We start from the raw sequence: 21,548 nt of genomic DNA, 5'->3' as shown, positions 1-21,548 counted from the left end.
CTGCTGTATTGTGTGATTTTTAAATTGTATACATAAGCCCACCCTTTCAGTGTACTTAGCTTTCCGAATTTTAACGTGAGATGTGTATTGCTTGTTACAGGCAAGTCCCATATATTTGAATTAAGGCAAAAAGCACATATGAACTGCAAGGTATCAGAAAACAGATGGATGATGCTTATTTTTTAATGAATTAATAATGCTGGTATGGTAACTTAATTGTTGTTATCCTTTCACTCAAATATCAGAAGGTGGAGGAAAGGAGTCATAGCTATGTATGTATAAATAGTAAGCTGCTAACTTTATTTTTCCCCCCTCTGTTGCACATGGAAATCAATTTGAGAGTACTCATAAACTTCTCGTGGAATGGTGGTCTTATTCTGTGATGAGTAAGATTTATTTATCCCTGTACTCTAGCAATATTCCAGTTCATCTTTGTTGGTAACATGTGATGTGCATACTACCCCAACCTTTCTCATTTTGTTTTTTCCTTTTTCTCTGCTGATGTTTTTCAACACGTTTCGGGGAAGACAGGCAGGCAGTCCTACCTACCAAACGCTGCAATCTAGACTGCTAGGACTGCATCCATCCTCCCCTTGCTCTCCAGCACCCTCTGTTTTCTCTTCCATGTACTTTTCAAAGGCCCTGAATACGTCTAGGGTTGAAACGTTTTAAATGTCAGTTGCTTTTACCTGAAAAAGGCTTCTGATGCCTTTCTTTTTTGTTGTCTATTCTGGCAATTACAAATATTTGCCTTTCAAAGTGATGGGATATGTTCAGAGCAGAGTTCGACTGCAGTCTGCTATGTTTAAAGTCAGTTCCTGGATGTGATTCCTTCAGCAAAATTATTTTTGGTTGCAATGAATCCTTAGGTATTAGATATTAACTCAGTCATAATTATAGCGTACAAGAATACGGGCTTTTCAGCTGTGTTGGAAGTTGCTTGACTGCTTCCATGGCTGCTGTGTTTTCGGCTGTGCAATGAACTGAACGATAGAAGTTGCAATGCAGTCTGTTCCCTCGATACACAGCTGGTGTGCGAGGCCAGGTGCGGTTTCTGATGACAGGACCAGTTTATGATTTATTCATGCTGACAGACCAGCAGTATTGGGGCATCAGCTACACAAGCTGGACTTCTTGAAGGATTCTTTAGGATGGTTGTATCTTGCAATAATTTCATTTACTTGTATGATGAGGCACCAAGGCTTGCTTTGGGGCTGGACTGGCATTTTTATGCTTTTCTATCTCCTCAGTGTGATCTCTTAAAAGTAGCACAAATAGTACGGCGTGAATTAGTGATACCATAACTATTAAATAATGCCAGCTCAACAGAGTGTGGTTTTGGACCAAGACAAGTGAAGATTTTTCCTGACAGTTAATCATTTAAAGCTGTAATGCCTAAACCCAAAGGAGTGACTTGCTGCCTTGCGCTGCATGCTATTTTTATCAGAGTTCTGCCTGTGGCTCTGTGTTTATTTAACATTTGGGAAGGAGGTGTGGCCTGACCATACAGAATTGGCAGCCCAAAAGCTACCGTGTTCCGGAGCTGGCTCTTGCCCAGGTTCCCCGCATGGCGTAGGGATGGCAAGGGCTCCTTTTTCCCATTGGTAAAAAGATGATAAAAATACCTGCTTGTCTTGCTGGGTTGCTGGAAGGAATCATTAGTTAAAAACTTCTAACTACTTTGAAGCCAGAAAATGTTGTGGAATTCTTAAGTGTTGCTTAAATGATCTGAGGCAGATAAATCTTCCTGCCTTTCATGCTGGTTTTTTTCATACCACAAAAGCCTGTTCTAATTAGTGAAAAAACATCACAGTAACAATTGGTGCAAGTTTGATTACTTAAGAGTAGGCCTTTGAGAGATGCTTAATACTAAAATGTGTATTTACTTCTTCAAGTGGTCATGTTTTTAAATAAAAACTATCAACTGCAGCCACAGTGAGCAAACAAAGATTACAAAGTCACACATCCCAAAAAGTTGCCTGCGACCTCAGTCAGTGCTCCTGACTGGAGTGCTGATTGTGTTCTCTCCTACCTCATCTTTGAGCTACTGAATACACAGAATGTCATAGCTGTGAGGGTGTTGGGATTATACATGAGGGGAAACCTTGGGCTTGGTGCAGGTCCCGGTGTTGCCTCATTGTCCCAGTCCATGTACTCGTTGCTCCTTCTCTTGCCGTGTTGCCTGCGAAGGAGATTGCCCAGTGTGACTGAATTCCAGGGGAGAGGAGTCCAGCTGCAGAAATCTAAGATGCACAAACGCCCACCAAGTTCTGGTGTTTATTCAGGGGTGCAACAAAGGAATCGTATTTTGCAAATCCTCCTCTTGGCTAGGGAATGATCTGAAATTTAGCAAACAGCTTTTCTAATGTGTCCAAGATTTTTGAATAGATGCAAAACAATGTATTTTTTTCCTAGACTTTTTCCTGAAAACAGACATTTGGCATTAAAAATCAGAAAAATGCAAGCCACTGAAAAGTTTTGCAACAAAACTGGCAGGCATTGTAAGAAATGTGCCTTCTCTGCAATACATAAGCACTGGGATAGTATGTTTGTTGTGCGTTAGGTATGATAAAACCTGTTTATAATTCTGGGGAGTTCCATTAATAGATTACTTGTAGTCACTAAAAAAAATAAAATAGTGTTTTGCACAAACCTTTTGATTTGTGTTACGGTAGGAAGGATATTATGTTAGGATGAAATCCACAGAAGTGTGTCAGATGGAGGTGTGCTGCCAGAAGGTTATCTGTTATTTTAAAGGTTTGGAGTATCATCACCAGCATCTGAGATCTGGCACCATCCAGGGCTGCAGCAGGGGAGACGCGGGACCCTGATGGCACAGAGCCGAGAGCTGGGAACCATATGCAGCCCTTGGCCACGAGAAGGAAAATTGTTCTCAAGTTGAAAATGCTGCTTTGTCCAAACTCAAAGGACAACTGGGGATGGGGCAGCTTTTTCCTGCCTAGTCTGCACCAGCTGGGATTCCATACGTGCTTTTGCTTTCAGGCTTGCTTCCTTGGTCTCTGTCAGCTGGTCTAATTAATTATTTTCCCTCTATGTGCAAACCTAATGTTTTCTATCTTTAGGCTATTATGTCTTCTATTAATGCTTCTGCAAATTGGACTTGGAAAGAAAAAAGCAAGAAAACGTGTGCTGTAAGAAAGGGCAGAGTCGGAGAAGTGTCCCCTGGTAAATAAGTAAGACAAAAATCCCATTTCTGTAATAAAGCTGACAGTCATCTCCATTTATATGCATGTACGGTGTTTTCCTTACTTTTTTCCAGCATGTGTCTATGGTTCATATTCTCCCTAGGTTATAATTCTCACACATTTTTTGACAGATACAAATTTCTGGCCAAATCTCATGGTGCGGTGCTAGCAGCTTTAACAAAGAATGAGGGTTACCAGCACTTGAGGTACTATGTTCATTTTCAAAATCTGCCAAATAGGCCTGAAGCTTCACTATTAAACTGAAAGCAAGCAAGAACTAATTCTATGACAGGAGGAATTAGTATTTCCTAAAAACAAAAACCAAGAGTATGTATCTCGCCTTTGGCCAATATGCTGATGGACAAGAGCTTATCTTTCCTTTAAAGCTTTACATCTATGCCTTTAGTTTGCAGGCTTTTACCCTTACCCCAGCCAGGCTATAGGTTAAAGTTTACTTTTCATGTGCAAACACATCCCAAGCCAGATCTGTGCTTCTCCGTAGCGGGTGGAAGCAGGCAAATCCTTCGGCAGAGAGTGGCTGTTAGGAAGTCCCGGTCCCAGCAGGCCCCTGGGGCTGCAATACCGGCTTATAACAAAACACGTTGCTGGAGCGAATTACCCTTCAATCATAACATCCTGTCAAGTCCTAGGGGTGACATTTCCCCTGCTTGCAAGAATTTTTGGCCTGAACTAATTTAAATCAACACTGAAATCCCTGCCAACCTCCAGCAGCGGCTGTGGCGCGGCGGCCTTGGCTCGGGCTGCGAGGGCGGCACGCAGGAACGCATGTGGCAGCCATGCGGGGGCTCGGCAGGGCCTGCGGCGGCGAACTCGCTGCAAACCAACCGATTTGCATTGCACGCTGGCAGGGCCCGGGCCCGGGGCTGCTCTCCGGACCCGGCAGGCCTCCGCCCCCCTCAGCTGAAGAGCCTCTGGGCTCCCAGAGGAGCGCGGCTGTGGGAATCGTGTCCCTGACCGGAGGCCTCTTCCCACAGCCACACCGACGGGGCGCGGAGGAGGAAAAGCGCAGGCTGGGCGAAGCTGGCCAGCACGGAGCCGGTCCCTGGGCGGCACACCCGCCCCAGCCCCGCCGTAGCCTCCACCGGCAGCTCGGCCGCGGCGCCCGCCCCGCTGCAGGACAAGATGGCAGCACGCCACCCACGCGGCCGCACGCACACACGCACGCGCGGCGGCGGCGGCGCACCGGAAGCGGAAATGGGCCAGGGCTCCGGCGGAAGTGGCCGTTGTCCGGGGAGACGCAGCGCTGCAGGGGTGGCCGGCGCCGGGGCCGGGGCTGCGCCGAAGATGTGGCGGCTGCTGCTGGCGCTGGCCTGGCTCGGTAGGGCCCTTCCTGCAGGTGAGGCCGGTGGGCTTCGGTGCTGGCGGCCGCGGTGGGCGCCAGGGGCCGGGGCGTGGGGTGCGGGGAGGCCGGGGCTGTGCCGCAGCGCGGAGCTGACATCTCCCTCCCGGCGTAGGGGCGTTGGCGGAGCAGAGCGCCGGCGGGCAGCCCCGCTCCCCCGGGGCCAGCTCCGCGCAGGGCGGCGGCGAGCCGGTGCGGTACCGGACTGCGGAGATGGCAGACGCGATGCTGGGCAGCGGGCTCCCCGCGCAGCAGGCCGTGGTGCTCTCGGTGGTGCCGGGGGAGGCGAGGGACGGCCAGGCGTCCGCCGTCACTACGGGGGCTTGCGATGCGGCGGCCGGAGGCGCTGCGTGTGGCGCTGGGAGCAGCCCCGCGGCTCCCCTCGGCCCGGCGGGCGGCCAGGGCCGGGAGCAGGCCGTGCTGGAGACGGTGCTGCCCGCGCCGGCCGAGGACTCGAACGGCACCGATAGCACCAAAGCTCCCAAAGTGAACTGCGAGGAGAGGAACACAACTGGCATCGAGCGCTTCACACTGCAGATCCTGAATGTGTCCCAGGTGAGCAGATCGCCCGGTTCACTGCTCGGTGTTTTGAACACGTGAGGATGGTGGAAAATGCCCTGTCAGCACCCGGGGTTTCTTTCAGTTTGAGTTAACATATTTCCTCATGTAACATGCTCTGTGCTAGCAAAAAGAGGCAATGTCCGGGAAGGAGGCCTTTTGTGTCATTCTGAGCAAAAAATGACGGAGATACAGTTCAGTCCACGTGCCTCTGTCTTCATCTGTGTGACTGCAGTCAACTGTCAGCTTTTGTGCTGCATGGATTAACTGTCTCTTTCTGAATTTGTTAATGGCATTTATTGTTGGTGCCTATTTCTAGCTTGTTTCTTGTAGTAGTTACGTGTGTGTAGATATATATTTTTTAAAAAGTTAATTACATTTTTCCATCTGTTTTAAAAAGGTTAAACAAATGTGCAGCTACTTGATCTACTTAACAAATATTGTCAAGTGTGTAATCAATTGCTGAAAGATGCATTCCTATGTAGATTTTAACTCTTAAATATATAATTGTCTATGTTTGGTTTTCTTCTGCTTTCTCTAAGGACCTGATGGAGTTCTTAAACCCAAACAGCAGTGACTGTACGTTAGTCTTGTTCTATACACCATGGTGTCGCTTTTCTGCCAGTCTGGCACCTCATTTTAATTCTTTACCTCGAGCATTTCCAACTCTTCGCTTCCTGGCACTGGATGCATCTCAGCACAGCAGGTAACTTACACTTCCTGTGCTCTAGCATCAGTTTATTTCCGTTACCAAGCTTTGTGTTATAAAAACAGGAGTAATTTTTTTTTCTTATAAAGCAACTATTTACTTTAGCAAAACTGACACTTCCTGTGTCGTGACTATCTTTGTTTCTTCCTCCAGTGGATTTCTTTTCATTCATACTTTGTATTTTCTTTATGCCCACCAGTTTGTCAACTAGATTTGGAACTGTGGCTGTACCCAATATCCTCCTTTTCCAAGGTGCTAAACCTATGGCTAGATTTAATCATACAGACAGAACGCTGGAAACACTGAAAGACTTCATTTTTAATCAAACAGGTATGTGAATCAGCCCTGATGTGTCTGTAAGAAGAACAGGCTGGCTTTTAGCTCCAAACTGGGCTTTCCTCTCGCTGATGTTTGGCCTTTCAGATGAATTTCATGAAGATCCTGAGAGGACCCAATAAAGGTTTATATAATCAGTTGCTGCAGTGAGCTGGATTTCAGGGTGTGCTGAACATTGGGCTGCTGTCTCAAGAGTGGGGAGAAACAGAAAAAGTGGGGTTTAACTAGAGAGAGTGCTAGGTTTGAGCACATCTTCCTGCCCAAATATTTAATTTGGGAATAAAGGCAGATAAACCTTGGGGTCATTGCCAGTGCCATGTAAGGCTGAGAGCAGCTGGGCGGTAAGATGGTTTCAGTTCTTGTGCTGGAGGAGACAAAAGGAATCCAGTTACCGTGACCTAGCTGTGCACACTGTGAGCGCAGCTCCAGCACAGTCCTTCTGTGCTTCTGTAAAGAAAAATGAACCAAAAACCATATATAGGCCTACCAGGGCCTTCATTAGAGGCCAAAAATTGCTACATTTGCAGAAATACTCAAAACAACACAAACAAAAAAAAACTTCACAAAAAGAAAGAAACCCACAAACTTATACAAGGCTGTGCTGTGGAGCGACAGAACAAGCCTTCTCCTATTATGAAAACACACACAAAAAATCAGTTTGGTTTTATGTAACTAAACTACACACTAGATAAATGTTAACACACAGGGGGCACCCTGCCAAAATTTTTAGTACCTGTGCCTTAGTCTGAGAACAGGGACATAGGCTCCAAATAGAAGCAACTTCTCTGTATTTAATGTGTATTACCAGTTTTGATCAAGTGCTTCCTCTTTTAGGTATAGAAGCTAAAAGCGATGTGGCCGTGACTGAGGAAGACTGGGAAGGCCCCCTGCCCAGTGTTCTGACGAAAGGCATAGACTGGCTGCTTCTGTTTTCTTTGCTCTTTCTGGCTAGCTTTGTCATGTATGCTACTGTTCGAACGGAGAGCATTCGGTGGCTGATCCCAGGACAGGAGCACGAACATCAGGAATAATCTGAGATGCCAAAGGAGGGACGGAATTTCCCGTTTCCTGGTGAAGCAAGAGTTTGTATGGACTAAAAGTATGTAGGAATGAACTGTTGAATTTGTTTGCTGTAATTTATAACCTCGACTAAAAATCTGCTTTATTTATCAGCTACTGAATCTGTAAAAAGCAAATTCATAGCGATTTATGTGATAAGTAAACAAACATGAACTAAAAAATTATTTATTAAGCTACTCTGACTGGCTTATTTTTCATGGACTGTAATGTAAATAGGTGATGCTTTGCTCCTCTGAAGAGGTCCCTGAGCTTTGTAGATTGAGTAAGATTTTTACAGCACGTTGGCCTGTATGTGTGGCACTGCTTGGCACAGGAGCCAGGTTACTTCTGCTCTGGTAGAATCCATGGTTCATCTACAGAACACACAGGCATGTGTGCTTCCACGTGGACAATGTGGTAAACATGATAGGAATAGGATGTGTTAGCCCACACAGGTCATACTCAGGTTTTGGCTGGTATATTCCTGAAATACAACATTTTAAAGGAAAACGCTGATGAATGGTGATGTTGCTAGATTAGTTTGACAATAAAATTAACTATGGAGAAAAAGGTGTTTAAAAAAAGTAGCATACTTAAAATGAGTTATTCCATTGTATATCAGCAATAACAGTTGCGGAGCGTTATACACGACCCTTGACAGGGTGACTGTGTCCCACCTTTGGTGCTGGGGTTGGATGCTGGTTTTCTGCTTCACTGTGCTGGAGGAGTTTTGACTTTGTGGTAGTTCTTTGTAAGATTTAGAATAACTTCCAAAGTTTGCCCCTTTATTTGGTATACACGAATAATTTACCACATTTCTGTAGAACTATATTGTGTTCATTGTCCTTACTCTTTTTTTTTTTAAACGGGTTTTTAGTGTAACCATTTAAGTCAGTTTCTTACAGGACTAAAACTTCTCAAGTGTGGATCATCTGCCTAAATATGCAAGACCAGTTTTGAGATTTATTTAAATTTCTGCTTACATGGTTTGCTGGTTGCACAGTCTACAGCTGAGGTTATGTAAAGAATTTAGATGGGTTTTAGTTGTAATTAGTCTGGAAGACTCTGAATAAGGCATGGGTACGTTGTGTTTTTTGGATTATGTGCTTGTGTAGCATTTATACATGGTGGAGGCTTGCCTTAGGCCCCTGATGGGAAGCTTTGGAGTGCAAATTAAGATGAAAAAAATACAACCATAGGATTTCTTGTTTGACAAAGAGCTTATATCCCTGCAACATCATTCTTTGGGTGTTTTCCTGGTGGCTCGCTCTTTCCCCTTTGGAAACCTGAGGTCCTTGTGTACAAAAAGGAAACTGCGCTGAGAAAACTGGGATTACTGGAGATAAAGCTAGGATGTATTTTATTAATACATTGATTTTCACATTAATACACAATAGTTAATCGCTGGGATGTATTCTATAAAGAGTCAAGATTTTTAATGGAACAGTGGCGCATTCTTGCCTCTGCCAACGGCAATTAATTTGAGAGGCGCGGGGCTGGGCTCCCCGCAGTAATTAGCGCCGCGGCGCTCAGGCGGGGGGGGGGTGTCCAAGCGTGGTGCCCCCCGGGGGGCGGCTGGGGCAGCGCTGCGGCACCGGGCTGAGCCTGCAGCCCGCTGGCTCCGGCAGCCGCGGGCCGGGCCGGGCCGTTCCCTTCCCCCGCGCCGGGCAGCGGCCGGGCCGGTTCCGTTCCGTTCTGCTCCCCCCGCCCCGGGCAGCGGCCGGGCCGGTTCCGGGCCGTTTCGTTCCCCCCCGCGCCGGGCAGCGGCCGTTCCGGGCCGTTTCGTTCCCCCCCGCGCCGGGCAGCGGCCGTTCCGGGCCGTTTCGTTCCCCCCCGCGCCGGGCAGCGGCCGTTCCGTTTCCCCCCTGCCCCGGGCTGCGGCCGCTCCGGGCCGTTCCGGTCCCCCCCGCGCCCGGCAGCGGCCGTTCCGGGCCATTCCGTTCCGTTCCCCCCGGCCGGCAGCTCCCCGCCCGCCGCTCCCCCCGCCCCGGAAGGCCGCCGTGGGGGGGCGGCCCCTGCCCGCCATTTGCGGCGGCGGCGGGCGCGGTGCGGGGCCATGCCCGGCGGCGGGGCCGGGCTGCGGGCGCTGCTGGCGGCGCGGCGGGCGGCGGGCGCGGCGCGGCGGGGAGCGGCCATGGTGAGGGGCGCGGGGCGGTGCGGGGTGAGCGTGCCTTGTGCTAACTGAAGCGCAGGTTTGGCCCCCTCCAGCCTGCCGCGTTTTGTGCCGTTCAATTATAATGGCTTTGTACTACCTAATTTTTTTTTTTTTTGTACCGGATAAATTTTTTGGTAACATAAATTTTTTGGGGGAGCGTGTAATTTCTTTTTTGTAATGCAAATTTTTTTTTAATTATTTTTTTTCATCCCATGTAATTTTTTTTTCTTTGGTACGTTGTAGTTTTTTTACATGAATTACATAAACTTAATTAATTATGCTAATCACATAAATTGGCTCTTTTCCCCTAAGCCCCCTCCCAGTGAAGAGTCCCAATGGCCGGGTCCAAGCTGCCGCACATGGCGGGCTGGGTGCAGGGCCCCTGGGTGCCCCGGCGGCGTTTGCCTGGTGCTACCCGGCTGCAGCGCAGGGTCTGCGCTGGGGCACAGCTGGCATCTCCCGCCGCCTCGGCTTCGTTTTCACGGTCCCCATGTGCTGCAGGGCTGACTTGGGACGGGGCCTTTGCAACCTGCTCCTAAACAGAACGCTGCCCTTGCCGTGCTAGGGGCCTGCGTCATTCGCACTCTCCCTACTTCCATTAAAAACTCCTACCGTCTCATTTCAAGGGCCGGTGGTGCCTCATCAGCACCGGCGAGGCCTCGGGGAGGCAACTGCAACATCCCCAAAACCCACTGAGAGCATCTCTGCTGCCAGCTGGAGGAACCAGCTGTGCGCTGCCTCCTGTTCGTAGGCCTGGGCTTTGCTAGCTCGCCCACCCCCCCCCCCCGATTTTTTGTAAATTAGCGATTTCATCTGGTGCCAGATAAAATAATACTCTTCAAGGCAGCTGTTGGCAGCGGCAATTTTGTATATGCTTGGAAAAAGAAGAATGTCAGAAATTCATGCCTGCAACTGCGACTGGAGCAACAACAAATTGGGTGTTTCCATTCCTGCGAGTCCAAAGTTGGGTTTGAAGCGTAAAAAGCCTAAATTAATTCAGTTTGGGACCTGTAAGACCCATCGCTTGGACTGGGTGTATCCAACTGAATGCAAGCGGTGGGAGCGATGCGGTTTGATTTACACAGTGCAGGGGTTTTTTTGTTCCTTAATACTGGTGAAAATGTTGCTCCGGCATCTTAGAGCCTTGCTGGAGTCGCATTAATTGCGTTAATTCCTGCTCTGCTCGGGCTCACAGCCCCATCTGGTGGCACTGGCTCCTGCCTGTCTCCAGCGGAGCTGCCAGTGCCGACTGGCAAAGGCACCAGTTTCCCTGAGCTGCTGAACGGGCGGTGGGTGCTCCTGAACCCCCGGTGTCTGGGTGAAGCTCTGGAGCAAAATTGCTCGTCCCCTGTCTGGAAGCCCTCGCAAAGCTGCTCTAGCTGCTGATGGAAAGCCTGAAGCGATCTGGCTTCTGCCCTGCTGGGGAGAAAGGTGCTTCCCGTTCCAGCGCTGCGTTTCTGATAGGAGTTTGAGACCCATCTGTCAGAAAGGGTCATCTCTGCAATCACTCATTCCTTAGTCTCTGCTTTTAGTAAAAATATCAAACAGCTTCCAAACACCTCATAGAACTTTCCTCCGGGTCTGGCCCAGGCCCCGTGAATGAGTCAGGTACTGATTCAAATATTTAAGCTCACGGTGTGCTGTTACATCCCTGCTTGTGCTCCCCGTGGCTCCAGAAGGACTCCTGCTTCAAGGAAGACCTGTTTAAATGCAGGGGCTTTGCAGAATCGAGTGCTTATACCAGTAACGTGTAACTTCTCGTAATGGTGTCTGTATTGTCAATTTTTTTTCTCTTCATTGTTAGTTAAAAAGCTCATTGCTTATAGAACTCCACAGTGCTATCTTTAAATCCATTCCTGCTTGCTTAGGACTAGTAAAATACAGGCTAGGTAGGATGCAGTCTCCTGGTTTACTTCTGTCTTTTGAAATAGGTATTTCCCAATATCCCTTTTAGCCTTATAATGGTACATTTGGCATATAATGTAAATAATCCTTTATATGAGTGGTATATTTGAAAATTAATTCAAGCGTTAGAGCATCTGGGTAATTCGGATGAACGAGGGATGGGTGCAGGTATGCTGGTGTCCCTTCCCATTCCCGTGGAAGAGCATTTAGCCAAACTTAATTGACCAAACAGAAATGGTGGGGTTTGTCTGTTTTGAGTTAAGCTGGTCTGTGAAATTATAAACAGTAAGAAACTGTACAGTGAATTTTCCACCTCCTTACCTTTCTACAGTCCGTAACCACAATTTCATCGTGTGGTTTTCTTACTGTTGTACAAAAGACAACCTCTGCCTCACTCGTGTCATGTTTTTCTTTTCTTCCCTGAATAGTCTTCTCAGTCTCACTGGCTGACGACAGAGGAGAGGAGCCAAGTTTTACTTGATCTCAAAGCTTCGGGCTGGTCTGAGTTAGGTGAAAGAGATGCCATCTACAAAGAGTTCAATTTCAAAAATTTTAATCAGGTAATTATTATTATTATATACTACTTGTAATATAAAGGAAATGTAATTGCTTTGATTTCCATACGGTCCTGATGGGAAAGTATTTATATTCAGAAATTTGGGAGTATCCTTGTGGCGCCAAACCTTCTTGGGTTTGCCTCGACGCATTGCTCTCTGATTCTGATCTCATTAGGTGGAGTGAATTAATTCCATTTTGTAGTTATTAAGTAAATTTGGTCTAATATTACAATTTCTTGATTATCATATTAGGGTCAAGGTCAGGGTCAGGACTATGGCACTAGACAAATAATATCCGACCCTGATTTTTTAATTATTTTTTTTTTCATTACTAGCACTTGCAAGTGAATGCTAATATGTAACTGGTGAGGTTCATTTCTGTCAGGAAAGAACTTGAGAAAAATGGGTAGATATAAGAACAGACGCTTTTGGCAAATAAGTTGGGGAAAACATGATACGTTTCACCTTCTAAGCAGGAAGACAGTTCTAGTGTATTCCGGAATGAATCATAGGAGCTGATCTCGCAGTGTCTTCGGCACAGCACACTGCTGGTTGGACCTTGTTGGGTTTTTCTTTGGAGTCGGGGTCCTGAGCCATGTCTCAAACTGGCAGGAATGCGTCTTAGGCATCAGTTAGAAACTTGCTTTGAAAACATTGAATTTATCTGGAGATCTGTGGTCAGCTACATTCCCCTAAAAAAATCGCGTTCTGAAGAATCATGACATTGCTTTGAAAAAAGTCACGTTGCGAGAGCCTGCATTTCCGTTTGGTTTTATTTCTGAAGGAGGGGTGAGCGCTTTCTTGGGTGGGAGAGGAAAGCCAGGGTTTTGTTCGGGCAGTGACTCTTGCTGAGCTGGTTCTTTTCCTCGCTGCAGGAGGGACGTGGCGAGCTCCAGGCTTTGGGAAGCCACAGGTTTGTTGGTGTGTTTAGGGGCCCAGAGCTGTGCTGTGAGCCGTTTATTTACATGGCTATGCCTAAACCCAGACCAAGATTTTTTTTCGTAAATTGCAGGGACTTAGACAAACAACAATTTGTAACACTGATGCATTTTTTTTTGTTGTCATGGTAAGGAAAGCTCAGGCAGTAGACAAGGTGGGTGAGGTGCTCCCAGCCCCTCTGAGCTGGGTGAAAGTGGAAGAGAAAACAACTGCAGGAAAATCCAGCTCACAAGCAGGATGGTGCTGGCGCGGGGAGCATGTCCAGAGCCCCCAGTATATTTTTTCCTGGATAGCACTTCAAACCTGAACGTTAATACAGACCAAATTGAACCGTATCAGACAGTTCAGAGGGCAGCGAAGGAGGGAAGCCCGTGAGAGGGAGCTCATATGAAACCCTGGGGAGATGTGCAGGCAGCTTGCAGCTGGAGCAACCAGTGGAGACCACCTTTGACACCAATGAGATAGAAGTAACCCTTGAAGTTGAGCTTTTCAGCCTTTGCACTCTGAACATTCATGAAATAGTGTCTCTGACAGGGCATGGTCAGGCTTTGTTGGTTCAGCACAACTAGAAATGACTTTTCCCCCACACACCCTGAGTTAAGTCAGAAGTGGTTTTACACACTGAAATAAATAAGTCAGTTTGATCAGATGGACTTGGGCAGTGTGCCAACAGACAGGTCAAGAGACAAATCACTGTGCTGCACCCGCAGATATCTAGAAAACCCATTGCTTTGGCAAATATTTACAAAGTTGCGGTGTTTTGACTGTGTAGATCTATTTTACAGCATAGGTAGATATCAGCATCTTCCCAGTCTGAAGACTGATGAAGCACATACCGATACAGAAAGTTGAGTATGTTTAAATATGCTCATTAATAAATGATGAAGTATGCATAGTACGTGTTGCCTTAGAAAGGGTACTCAAAAAAAATTGACACTTGAATTATTTGGGAGATACTGGTACGAACGTTTTCACTCTTGCTTGCCCTTTGTGGATGTCGGGTAAGGCAGAAATGAGAGCAGAGGGCAGGCATTGGCTGCAGAGCTGAACTTTCTGCACCCAGGCGGGAGAACAAGCTGGGCGGGTGGGTTGGATCCTCTGGGCAGCTCTGGCTGGGTCGGGGTTGTAGGTGAATATCTGAAGGCAGAATCTCACCTGCTGACTTGTATGAACTAGCTGTCGTGGCCCCCATTTGCAGTTACAGGCAGAGGCCGTTCCTGTGTAGTCCAAAGGATTTGACATGCAGGTCCTGAGAGTATTAGATCCCGAGCTGGTATTAGAGAGCAAGTATTTGCCTTTCAATAAGTTGGAGCTGAAAGTAAATTAACATTATGCATGTATGCTTATCGATGGTTATGTTTATAGCAACTATTAGTAAATACTGTGTTTATTATGACCTAGGGAACAAATGACAAAAGTGGAGCTATGCCTGCATTGTACTTTGGGAGAATTTAATCCTGCAGTGAAAAAAACTGAACTTGTAGGTACAGCTTCTTTCATTTCACATAATAAATATTCTGTTTACAATATTTAAAGTGCAAGTATTTAGTAAAAGTCAAAGGACTGAGAAATATGATTTCCTCAGATTACTGCTGCCCTTTCACAGATGGTGTAAAATCAGGTGTGTAAAAAAAATAAATAGTTGAGCTGACATGAAAGGTATTTCAGATTTATGCTTTGCAGATGATATTGGTGTGATTAATGTATTCATTGCTTTTTTTTTTTTTTATTGCTTCTCGCAGATAATGTTCATGATGCATGGAAAATTCTGTGGCTTTAAAATCTATGCCAGGTTTACAAAGTCTGTGTATGTCAACAGATGTTAAGAATATAAACACAACTTTTATTATAAAGTCGTGCAAATGTGTAGACATGAGCTTGGTTTATGTATATTATTTTCAGCATGAGAATGAAATGAAACTTCTGTGAAACAAGAGTTATTTAGATTCCTGAAGCTTTCAGACTGAGATTAGCTCGGTTAAAAGCGATCAGCCGTGGGCTGCCTTTGTAAGGCTGACAAGCTAATGACAATTCTGGCTCATGGAATTAGTTTGTAACCCACAACTTGAAAGTGCTGGTGCTGTTTGTTAGTCTGAAGATACGTTTTCATGAAAATGGGCTTTGGAGGCACAGTTCTCTGAACTGCAAACCAGCCGAGGGTCCCGGCTGGAAGTCCTGTGCTAGATGCGTTGCTGTAGCTGCCCACCACACACCAGTCCTGGTGTACTGAACTGGGTGGCATTGGTGCTGGGCGGTGGCTGCTGCTCCGTGTTCCCATTGTTCTTTAGTGTAAGACAGGCTTCTGGTGGGTGGGTGTTCTGAATCTTGTATGAAATATAAAATACACCAGTGGTGGGGGAAGAAATGCAAATGCAACAGGGTTGTAGAGCACCGTGTCTAGAAAAGCTGTGCTGATCGCAATGTTGCAGCTGTTCCTCCTTATACCTTGCAGCCGCCGCATCTTGTTGCCACTGTTGAAGAGCAGAGGCAGCAGTGTGTTAAAATCAGAGTCTTTTACCTCCAGGACCCTCGCTTGGGTGCACTTGGGTGCACTCGCTCAGGAGCCCCATGGTTGAGTTGCTTTTCCACGTGCTCGGCAGAAACCTTGGGTTGTGAGCAAGGTCGGGGGGAGCGGGTGGGTTCGCACCACTCCATGGCAAGTCTCAAGCCCTGCCACGCGTCTGGGTGCCGGTGAGCCTCCGTAAACCTCCCGGCCACGTCAGGGAGCTTCTTCAGGGGCTCTTTCCCTGTCTGCAGGGAAGAGCCGAGTGGCTAGCGAGGCTTTCGGGCTGCTGTGTAGCATCAAGAAGGCACGCCCTTGTCCATTCCTATCTTTGCGCTACTGAAACAAAATTTTATCTTTCAGCTGTGGAGCGAGCCCTCTGCTTCCAGTCTGCCCAAACAAAATTCAGGATCTGGATAGAAGGTTAATTTACACCTCCAGATCATGTCGGTAACTTCTCCCAGTTATCATTTTGCAAATTCAGAAAAGAAGCAGCAGAAACGTCGGGACTAATGTTGAAAGTTGGTCATTGAGCAATTGAGGGAGGGGAGGGTTGCCAAGGACCTCAGTGTCCTGGCCTTTATCTCAGGAATTTCGTGGGATTTTCTCAGCGTTTTGGGTCAGTATGCCTCAGGAGGGGTGATCCTGCAAAGGGGCCAGACCTGGCTTAAAAATCTGAATTTCCCCCAGATTCATCTTCAGCCCGGTCCTGGGCTGGGCAGGCAGCTGCAAAGGACTCTGAGCGTGGGGTGCTGAGCGCTCCCCTTGGGCCCCGTACCCAACTGCTCATTTGCACCAAATTGGCAGGACCATCTTAACTCGGAGACTTCCATGTCTCTTGTCAAAACTGGTTGGATTTGACCAGAGGGTTTAAGGGGCAACTGCCTGTATGATTGCATTTCCTTAGGTAATCATGCAAAGGCAGAAAATGCAGTTAGGAAATTACAAAGGTGGGCAAGTTTGCTGATGGTCAGGTTCAGCATTTACAGCTGCTTTCTTTCATAGGGTAAGTTTTTAATTAAGGTTGTTTTTTTAAAAAAAAAATCATATAGGAAGTCTCCATAAGACCTCTAACGTCATTTTATAAAATGACAGGAAATCAAATGCTCTAAGAGTTTTAAAAGCTATTTTAAATCCATTCTGTGTTTTGGGGCTACAGGACACAGGCGAAAGATGAGCCTGAGCGGAGGGGACAGTAAGGAAGTGCTTTGGAGGATGGTGTGTGGCGAGAGTAGAAGCATGTGTGTTTCATTGCAGTTGTGGAGTCTCGGTTTTTGAGAACTTCCTTAAAATGGTGCAAAAAAATCTAGAAATATTAAATAAATTGTTATTCTCACTTTACATTTCATTTCCAAATTTGCTAGCTCTCTTCATATGCAATGCTCTATTGATATGCGATAAATACTCTTTTATTTGTTTTGATGGTGGTACTTGGTGCCAGTCCCGGTAATGTAATCTGCATCCACGCTTCCTTTTTCTACTCCTGGCACGTTGCTTTGTCTTCTGCGTTGATCAAAGATTGGAAAATTTGTTTTTATATATGAAGGCAGTGTATTTCATTGCCACTTGATGTACTTAATCTTTTGGCTGTTTGGCTGAAATATGTCCACGCCTTTTACGTATTGAAAACATAATATCCTTTAACCTACAATCTGCAGAGTTAAAATGAATTTTATGTTAAATATTCGGTTGTGGACCACATCTCCAGCTTTTTATATGCCACAGCGGTCTTGTGGTTTTTTCTTCTCCATTGTCTGATAGTGAGGTCATTTTCAGTCCTCTGAGAAATTTTATTCCCAGCCAGATGCGGGCCATATATTAAAAGTAGCACCTGTGGCTAATATCACAGCAGCTTACCATAAATTTACATGGTAACTAGGATTATATCTGTCAAGACTGTTAAAAAATGTCTAGATTTAATTTGATTTCCAGTATTGAAGGAGCTCTCCAACATTTTGCTTCATAACTGTATTTTAAAAGTTAAAATCACTCCATTGTTAAGTTTTATAGCACTCCCAGTGCCCATTAAGTTGATTTGTTAAATAGGGGTCAGAATAAAGCAAGTTGGCTACAGGAGGATCGGAAACCAACCCATTTGTGACAAATTTAGTCCTCGCGTGTGAATCTTCTCAGAGCCCAGGGACTGATTGGATTCAGGTGCAGCTTATGTCAGTTGTGTTTAACCTCAAAGCCTGAGCAGCCTCAGCCCCGACTGTCACTTGTGCTAATCAAAAGACGAACCTGTTTGCTTTCGTTTGGGGGGGAATTGCTATTTTTCGTGTAGGATCGGTCTCCTTGCTCTTCCTGCTAGAGTTGTGCATTGGATTGCCCATGGAATGAAAATAAATTATTTTTTATCCGCCTAGGTAGGTGCTGGTTTTCATATAGCCCTTCCTAAACCGCTTCGTTTTCCATTATCCTTTGAGTCCTCTCCCATATGCTGTGATTTGTGCACCTGCAAAGTTATGAAAGTATTTCTGTTGCTTATGTTGTTCACTAACTTCCCTGCGTTTATGAATACAATAACTGATTTGCAATAAATCAGAATTATTTATGAGAGGATTTATAAAGTTGATAAAATACTTGTATCTGAAAATAATGAATTTCTAGCATATCTGCCTGTTGATATTTTCCTTTATTAGAAACTGATACTGAAGTTTTCGGGACTGGCAGAGGTTAAACTGCAGGCTGAAACGGAGTGAATGAACCAGCTCAAGTGTCTCCGAGCGGAGCACAGTAAAAATATACGATTCCTGGATGGTCACACCTTCCTTCAGTTTATTCCTGTGATTGACTGAGTCAATAATGCTCTCGCCTCTGAGTCGGCAGGTCAGGGCGCAGCTGCGGGACCTGGCCATGGCTCCCCTGCCTGCCCCGCTGCCAGGCACTGCCCGCGGAAGGCACGGAGCCCGCAGCTGGGCCGGGTGGGAGGAGAAGTTCTGGGGAGATGGCTTGTTTGAAGGCTCACGGGTTTCCTTCCCTGGCCGAGGAGGAGGAGGGGGAGGAGGAGATGACACCGGTGCCCTGCTCAGCAGGTCCTGTGGCCAGTGATGCTTCCAGTTAACTGGCAGCCAGCAGTAGGAAATTTTGCAAAGCTAGGCAGTCCGCAGTGGTGGAGATACAGAACTGGGTTGTGTCTAGGCAGAAATTAAACCCTCAGTGCTGGGAGTTGGGAAATAACGGATTTATTTTCTTCTCATGGCCAGCATGGCTAGCAGGGTACACACCCATATGCAAAGTCAGCCTGTGCTGCAGAATATTTTCAGACCAGTGCTTTGCACTTGGCGACTTTTTATTGGTTTAAGTAGTGTTGGTTTAGTGCATCGGCAGCCTCTTACGTCCTTTCAAGCCCTTCACAATTAGCCTTTCCTCACAGGTGTGGGAACCATCGTTTTCAATCTCTTCGCTACAACTTCACGGCTCTAATGCGTATGAGAAATTTGTGCCTGATAAAAGTCAGGCAGGTGGTGGGCAGCGATGGCCCCCCTTCATACCACGGGCTGTCTCATCTCCTCTTCGGGCAGGGGCTGTGTGTACAGACCCCGCCACCCTCGCATCCCTTCTGCCTGTGGCAGGTACTGTTGCAGTACCAGTGTCACCATTACAGTATCATGGCACTACCACCAGTATCAGGCCAGTGATTAATCACAACATTAATCATATTTAAATACAATTAATCATGTTTCAGTTGAAGACTCAGAATGGGCATGTGTCCTTCATCTCCTTCATCATGCAAGATGTCCCATCCCAGGTGTCCAAGAAGTTGCATCAATTTAATTTTTCTTGTGACTTAACTGTGATTAGGGATGCTCGTTTTCTCGGTGAGCTAGGTCATATTTCTCCTTAGAATAAACCATTATTTTATTGTTTAGAATTACTGGGGGTGCTGGCATTTCTAATTGCTGTTTTCCCCACTGAGTAGACCTGTTGTATCTCCATTTAAGCAGGCCACTGCTTAAATCTGCCCAGCTGACCTTTGGGCAGCTCTCCAGTTGGCTCTAATACAGATGCTTTCCTTAAAAGATGGATTTATTATCACTCAAGTAAAAATTATTACAGCATTTGCCTTAACGCTTGTTGCATGCATTGATCTGAAAGCGCAAAAGAAGTTGTTTGTCAAAATGCCTTTTGGATTTCACAAGCTGTCTTGTAGATTTGGAGTAGAAGAATTGTTTCCCCTTTTTTCCAGCCCCACAAATTGGTCATTCGTTCTGTTTGGGTTACAACGTTTGTTCTGTTTATCAGCCACGCGGGCAGGGCTGCCCCACATGCGTAACCAAAAGGAGCAACTGTGAGCAGGTCAGTAGCTGCAGTTTGGGCTTTTTCCTCATTAAAACACCTTTGGAAAATGAATGGAAAATTCAGTGGGTTTGAATTCAGTTGGAGACCACTGTTTGGAAAAATGCAAGTGAGACTGATGCTGCCTGAGCTAAAGAGGATGGTCACTCACAATCTTTTCTTTACTTTTTTGGTTAAGGAAACCTGGTGTCTTGCAACTCTTTATACATTAATTTTATATTTTTTTTATGGGGGTGCTGGAAAGATGCTCATTAAATGCAAACAGCACATCTCTCTGTCTTGGTTGTTTAACTTTTTGCATCCCCTTGCTTCTGGAGTAATGCCCAACTACATTCCCAAACCATAAATTGCCTTTTACACCAGCAGCTCTCGCTTTCTGGTACTCTCGCGAAGGAGAGACACGCTTTGGGATATTATTTTCTGCAGCTGTAATTAAAAATGGACTCTGGCTGGCAGAATAAACTAAAATAAAACTACAACGCCCCTATTTAAAAATTAACCATTACTCACCAAAAGCACATCAAACCCACTTAGCGGACATCCGTTAATCCCGCGGTGAGCCGTTTCAGGCTTTAATGCACACTGTTTTACACGTTAAGGGTTTTGAAGTCGCGGGCCAGTGCTGACCTTTCGCATCTGCTCCTCTCGCAGTAGGAATCTCCGCTCGCTGCTCCCCGTCAGGGCGGATTAACGTGACGAAGTGCAGCGCTTCTGCTGGCTGCAGTTTCGGGTTTTGATCAGAATTATTTCTTTCACAAACAATCACGTTTGGCTAAAACGTTACATCTGCTCTGGAAAGCCACTGGCAGGGCCACAGCTTATCAGGGTGAGGTGAGTGTAATTTTTTTTTATTCCTTTTTTATAAAGCTACAGACCTGCTTCGTGCAGGGGGGTTTGGGGAGAGCTTCCCTTCTTCCTCTTCTCCTTGCCCTTTCCTTCCTTTAATTTTGTCGGGCTGAGATGAAAAGTTGCTTTGGACAAACATAAAGCTGGCTGTGATGTCTTGGAGGGTTTTGGTGGGGAACACACCGGTGAGTGGGGAGCCCCGTCCTGAGTCAGCCCCGCGCTGTGGGTTTGTTTTATCGCTAAGGGTGCTTTGCAGGAAAATGTTTTTTATTCCTAGGGGAAGGTCCTGATTTCATGTTCTAGTGTGATTTTCCTCGTGCTGTGATGAAAACAACAGGAGGCAGTTAAACCTGTGTCTGTGTGTGACCAAGGTGCCCCTGGTTGGGAGAATCTTTATTCCATGATACAGTGGGTGGGTGCTTGTGGGAAGCAAAACTACTGTTAGCTGTGCAGGTCCAGGACGTTGGGTTTACGACCGTGTCTTGTAATGCCCAATCTAATGAAAAAAACAGAGTTGTACAAAGGGATTCCCTTTGTGGTGTGCTCGTACGAATTTCTAAAATAAACTGGATGTTCACTGGAGGACTCAGAATTAGTATTTGTCTCCCCTCATGAGCCCGTCTCTCTGTTTCCAGATGTGCCGATGTACAAACGGTGTGGGTTGCCCAGAAGAACCCTTGTGTCTTAGAAAAGAGCAGCCAACCAAAAAACCATGGAACCTCTTAAAATATTGCACATCAGATGTACCATGCCACTTCCAGGCATGTGCTTGGAGCACATGGAGGTGTCTGAAGGCAGTTGGAAACCTTGAGTGTAGGTTGTCTATCTAAATTATTGGCAGTTAATTGAGTCTCATTCTTAATAACGTAACTTAACTTGGCTGCCTTTGTCCATTTCTCTGCCACCTGCTCCAGCCGTTCTAAATATCAGAGTCAGGAGATGAAGCACAGGTCCAGGTGACCTGCAGATCCCATCGGGAGCGGTGGGCATGGCAAACCAGGCAAGGTACCCGGCTGCTTGGAGGTTGAAGGATGCCCTGAAGAGAAACGTGTTGTCTGGGAAGATGCTTGTTCTCTCCTACTCTTTGGGTTTTTTTTGAAGGATCTGTCACTTCTA

The 21,548-nt window shown here is 46.3% G+C and overlaps 2 protein-coding genes across 10 annotated transcripts in view; both read left to right on the top strand.

Annotated features, from left to right (window-relative positions):
• The first annotated feature begins 4,189 nt into the window (after positions 1–4,189).
• TXNDC15 (thioredoxin domain containing 15) overlaps positions 4,190–21,548 on the top strand; it is a 27,741-nt gene continuing 10,382 nt past the window's right edge. For 4 of the 8 annotated variants that reach the window (XR_008748306.1, XR_008748305.1, XR_008748304.1 and 1 more), the window contains exons 1-6: positions 4,407–4,563; positions 4,682–5,121; positions 5,667–5,830; positions 6,033–6,163; positions 7,004–7,268; positions 11,717–11,848. Coding sequence is in view for 1 of the 8 variants with exons in the window: in XM_055811433.1 (XP_055667408.1) it covers positions 4,422–4,563; positions 4,682–5,121; positions 5,667–5,830; positions 6,033–6,163; positions 7,004–7,200 (1,074 nt within the window). In the remaining 7 variants the exon portion in view is untranslated. Of the gene's footprint in view, positions 4,564–4,681; positions 5,122–5,666; positions 5,831–6,032; positions 6,164–7,003; positions 7,426–11,716; positions 11,849–19,476; positions 20,418–21,548 lie in introns of those variants that run through there. The other 4 variants (XR_008748302.1, XR_008748301.1, XR_008748307.1 and 1 more) reach the window with 4 other exon arrangements.
• PCBD2 (pterin-4 alpha-carbinolamine dehydratase 2) overlaps positions 9,212–21,548 on the top strand; it is a 24,523-nt gene continuing 12,186 nt past the window's right edge. Inside the window, exons 1-2 of one of the 2 annotated variants that reach the window (XM_055811436.1) lie at positions 9,212–9,365; positions 11,717–11,848. In XM_055811436.1, the coding sequence (XP_055667411.1) occupies positions 9,285–9,365; positions 11,717–11,848 (213 nt within the window). In that variant the 5' untranslated portion in view covers positions 9,212–9,284. Of the gene's footprint in view, positions 9,366–11,716; positions 11,849–14,185; positions 14,265–21,548 lie in introns of those variants that run through there. The other variant, XM_027794343.2, reaches the window with a different exon arrangement.

This window comes from Falco peregrinus, chromosome 8 (genome assembly GCF_023634155.1).
Source record: "Falco peregrinus isolate bFalPer1 chromosome 8, bFalPer1.pri, whole genome shotgun sequence".
Taxonomy (NCBI): Eukaryota; Metazoa; Chordata; class Aves; order Falconiformes; family Falconidae; genus Falco; species Falco peregrinus.
The sequence above is the reverse complement of the archived record's forward strand: the minus strand, read 5'-3'. Positions and strand labels throughout refer to the sequence as shown.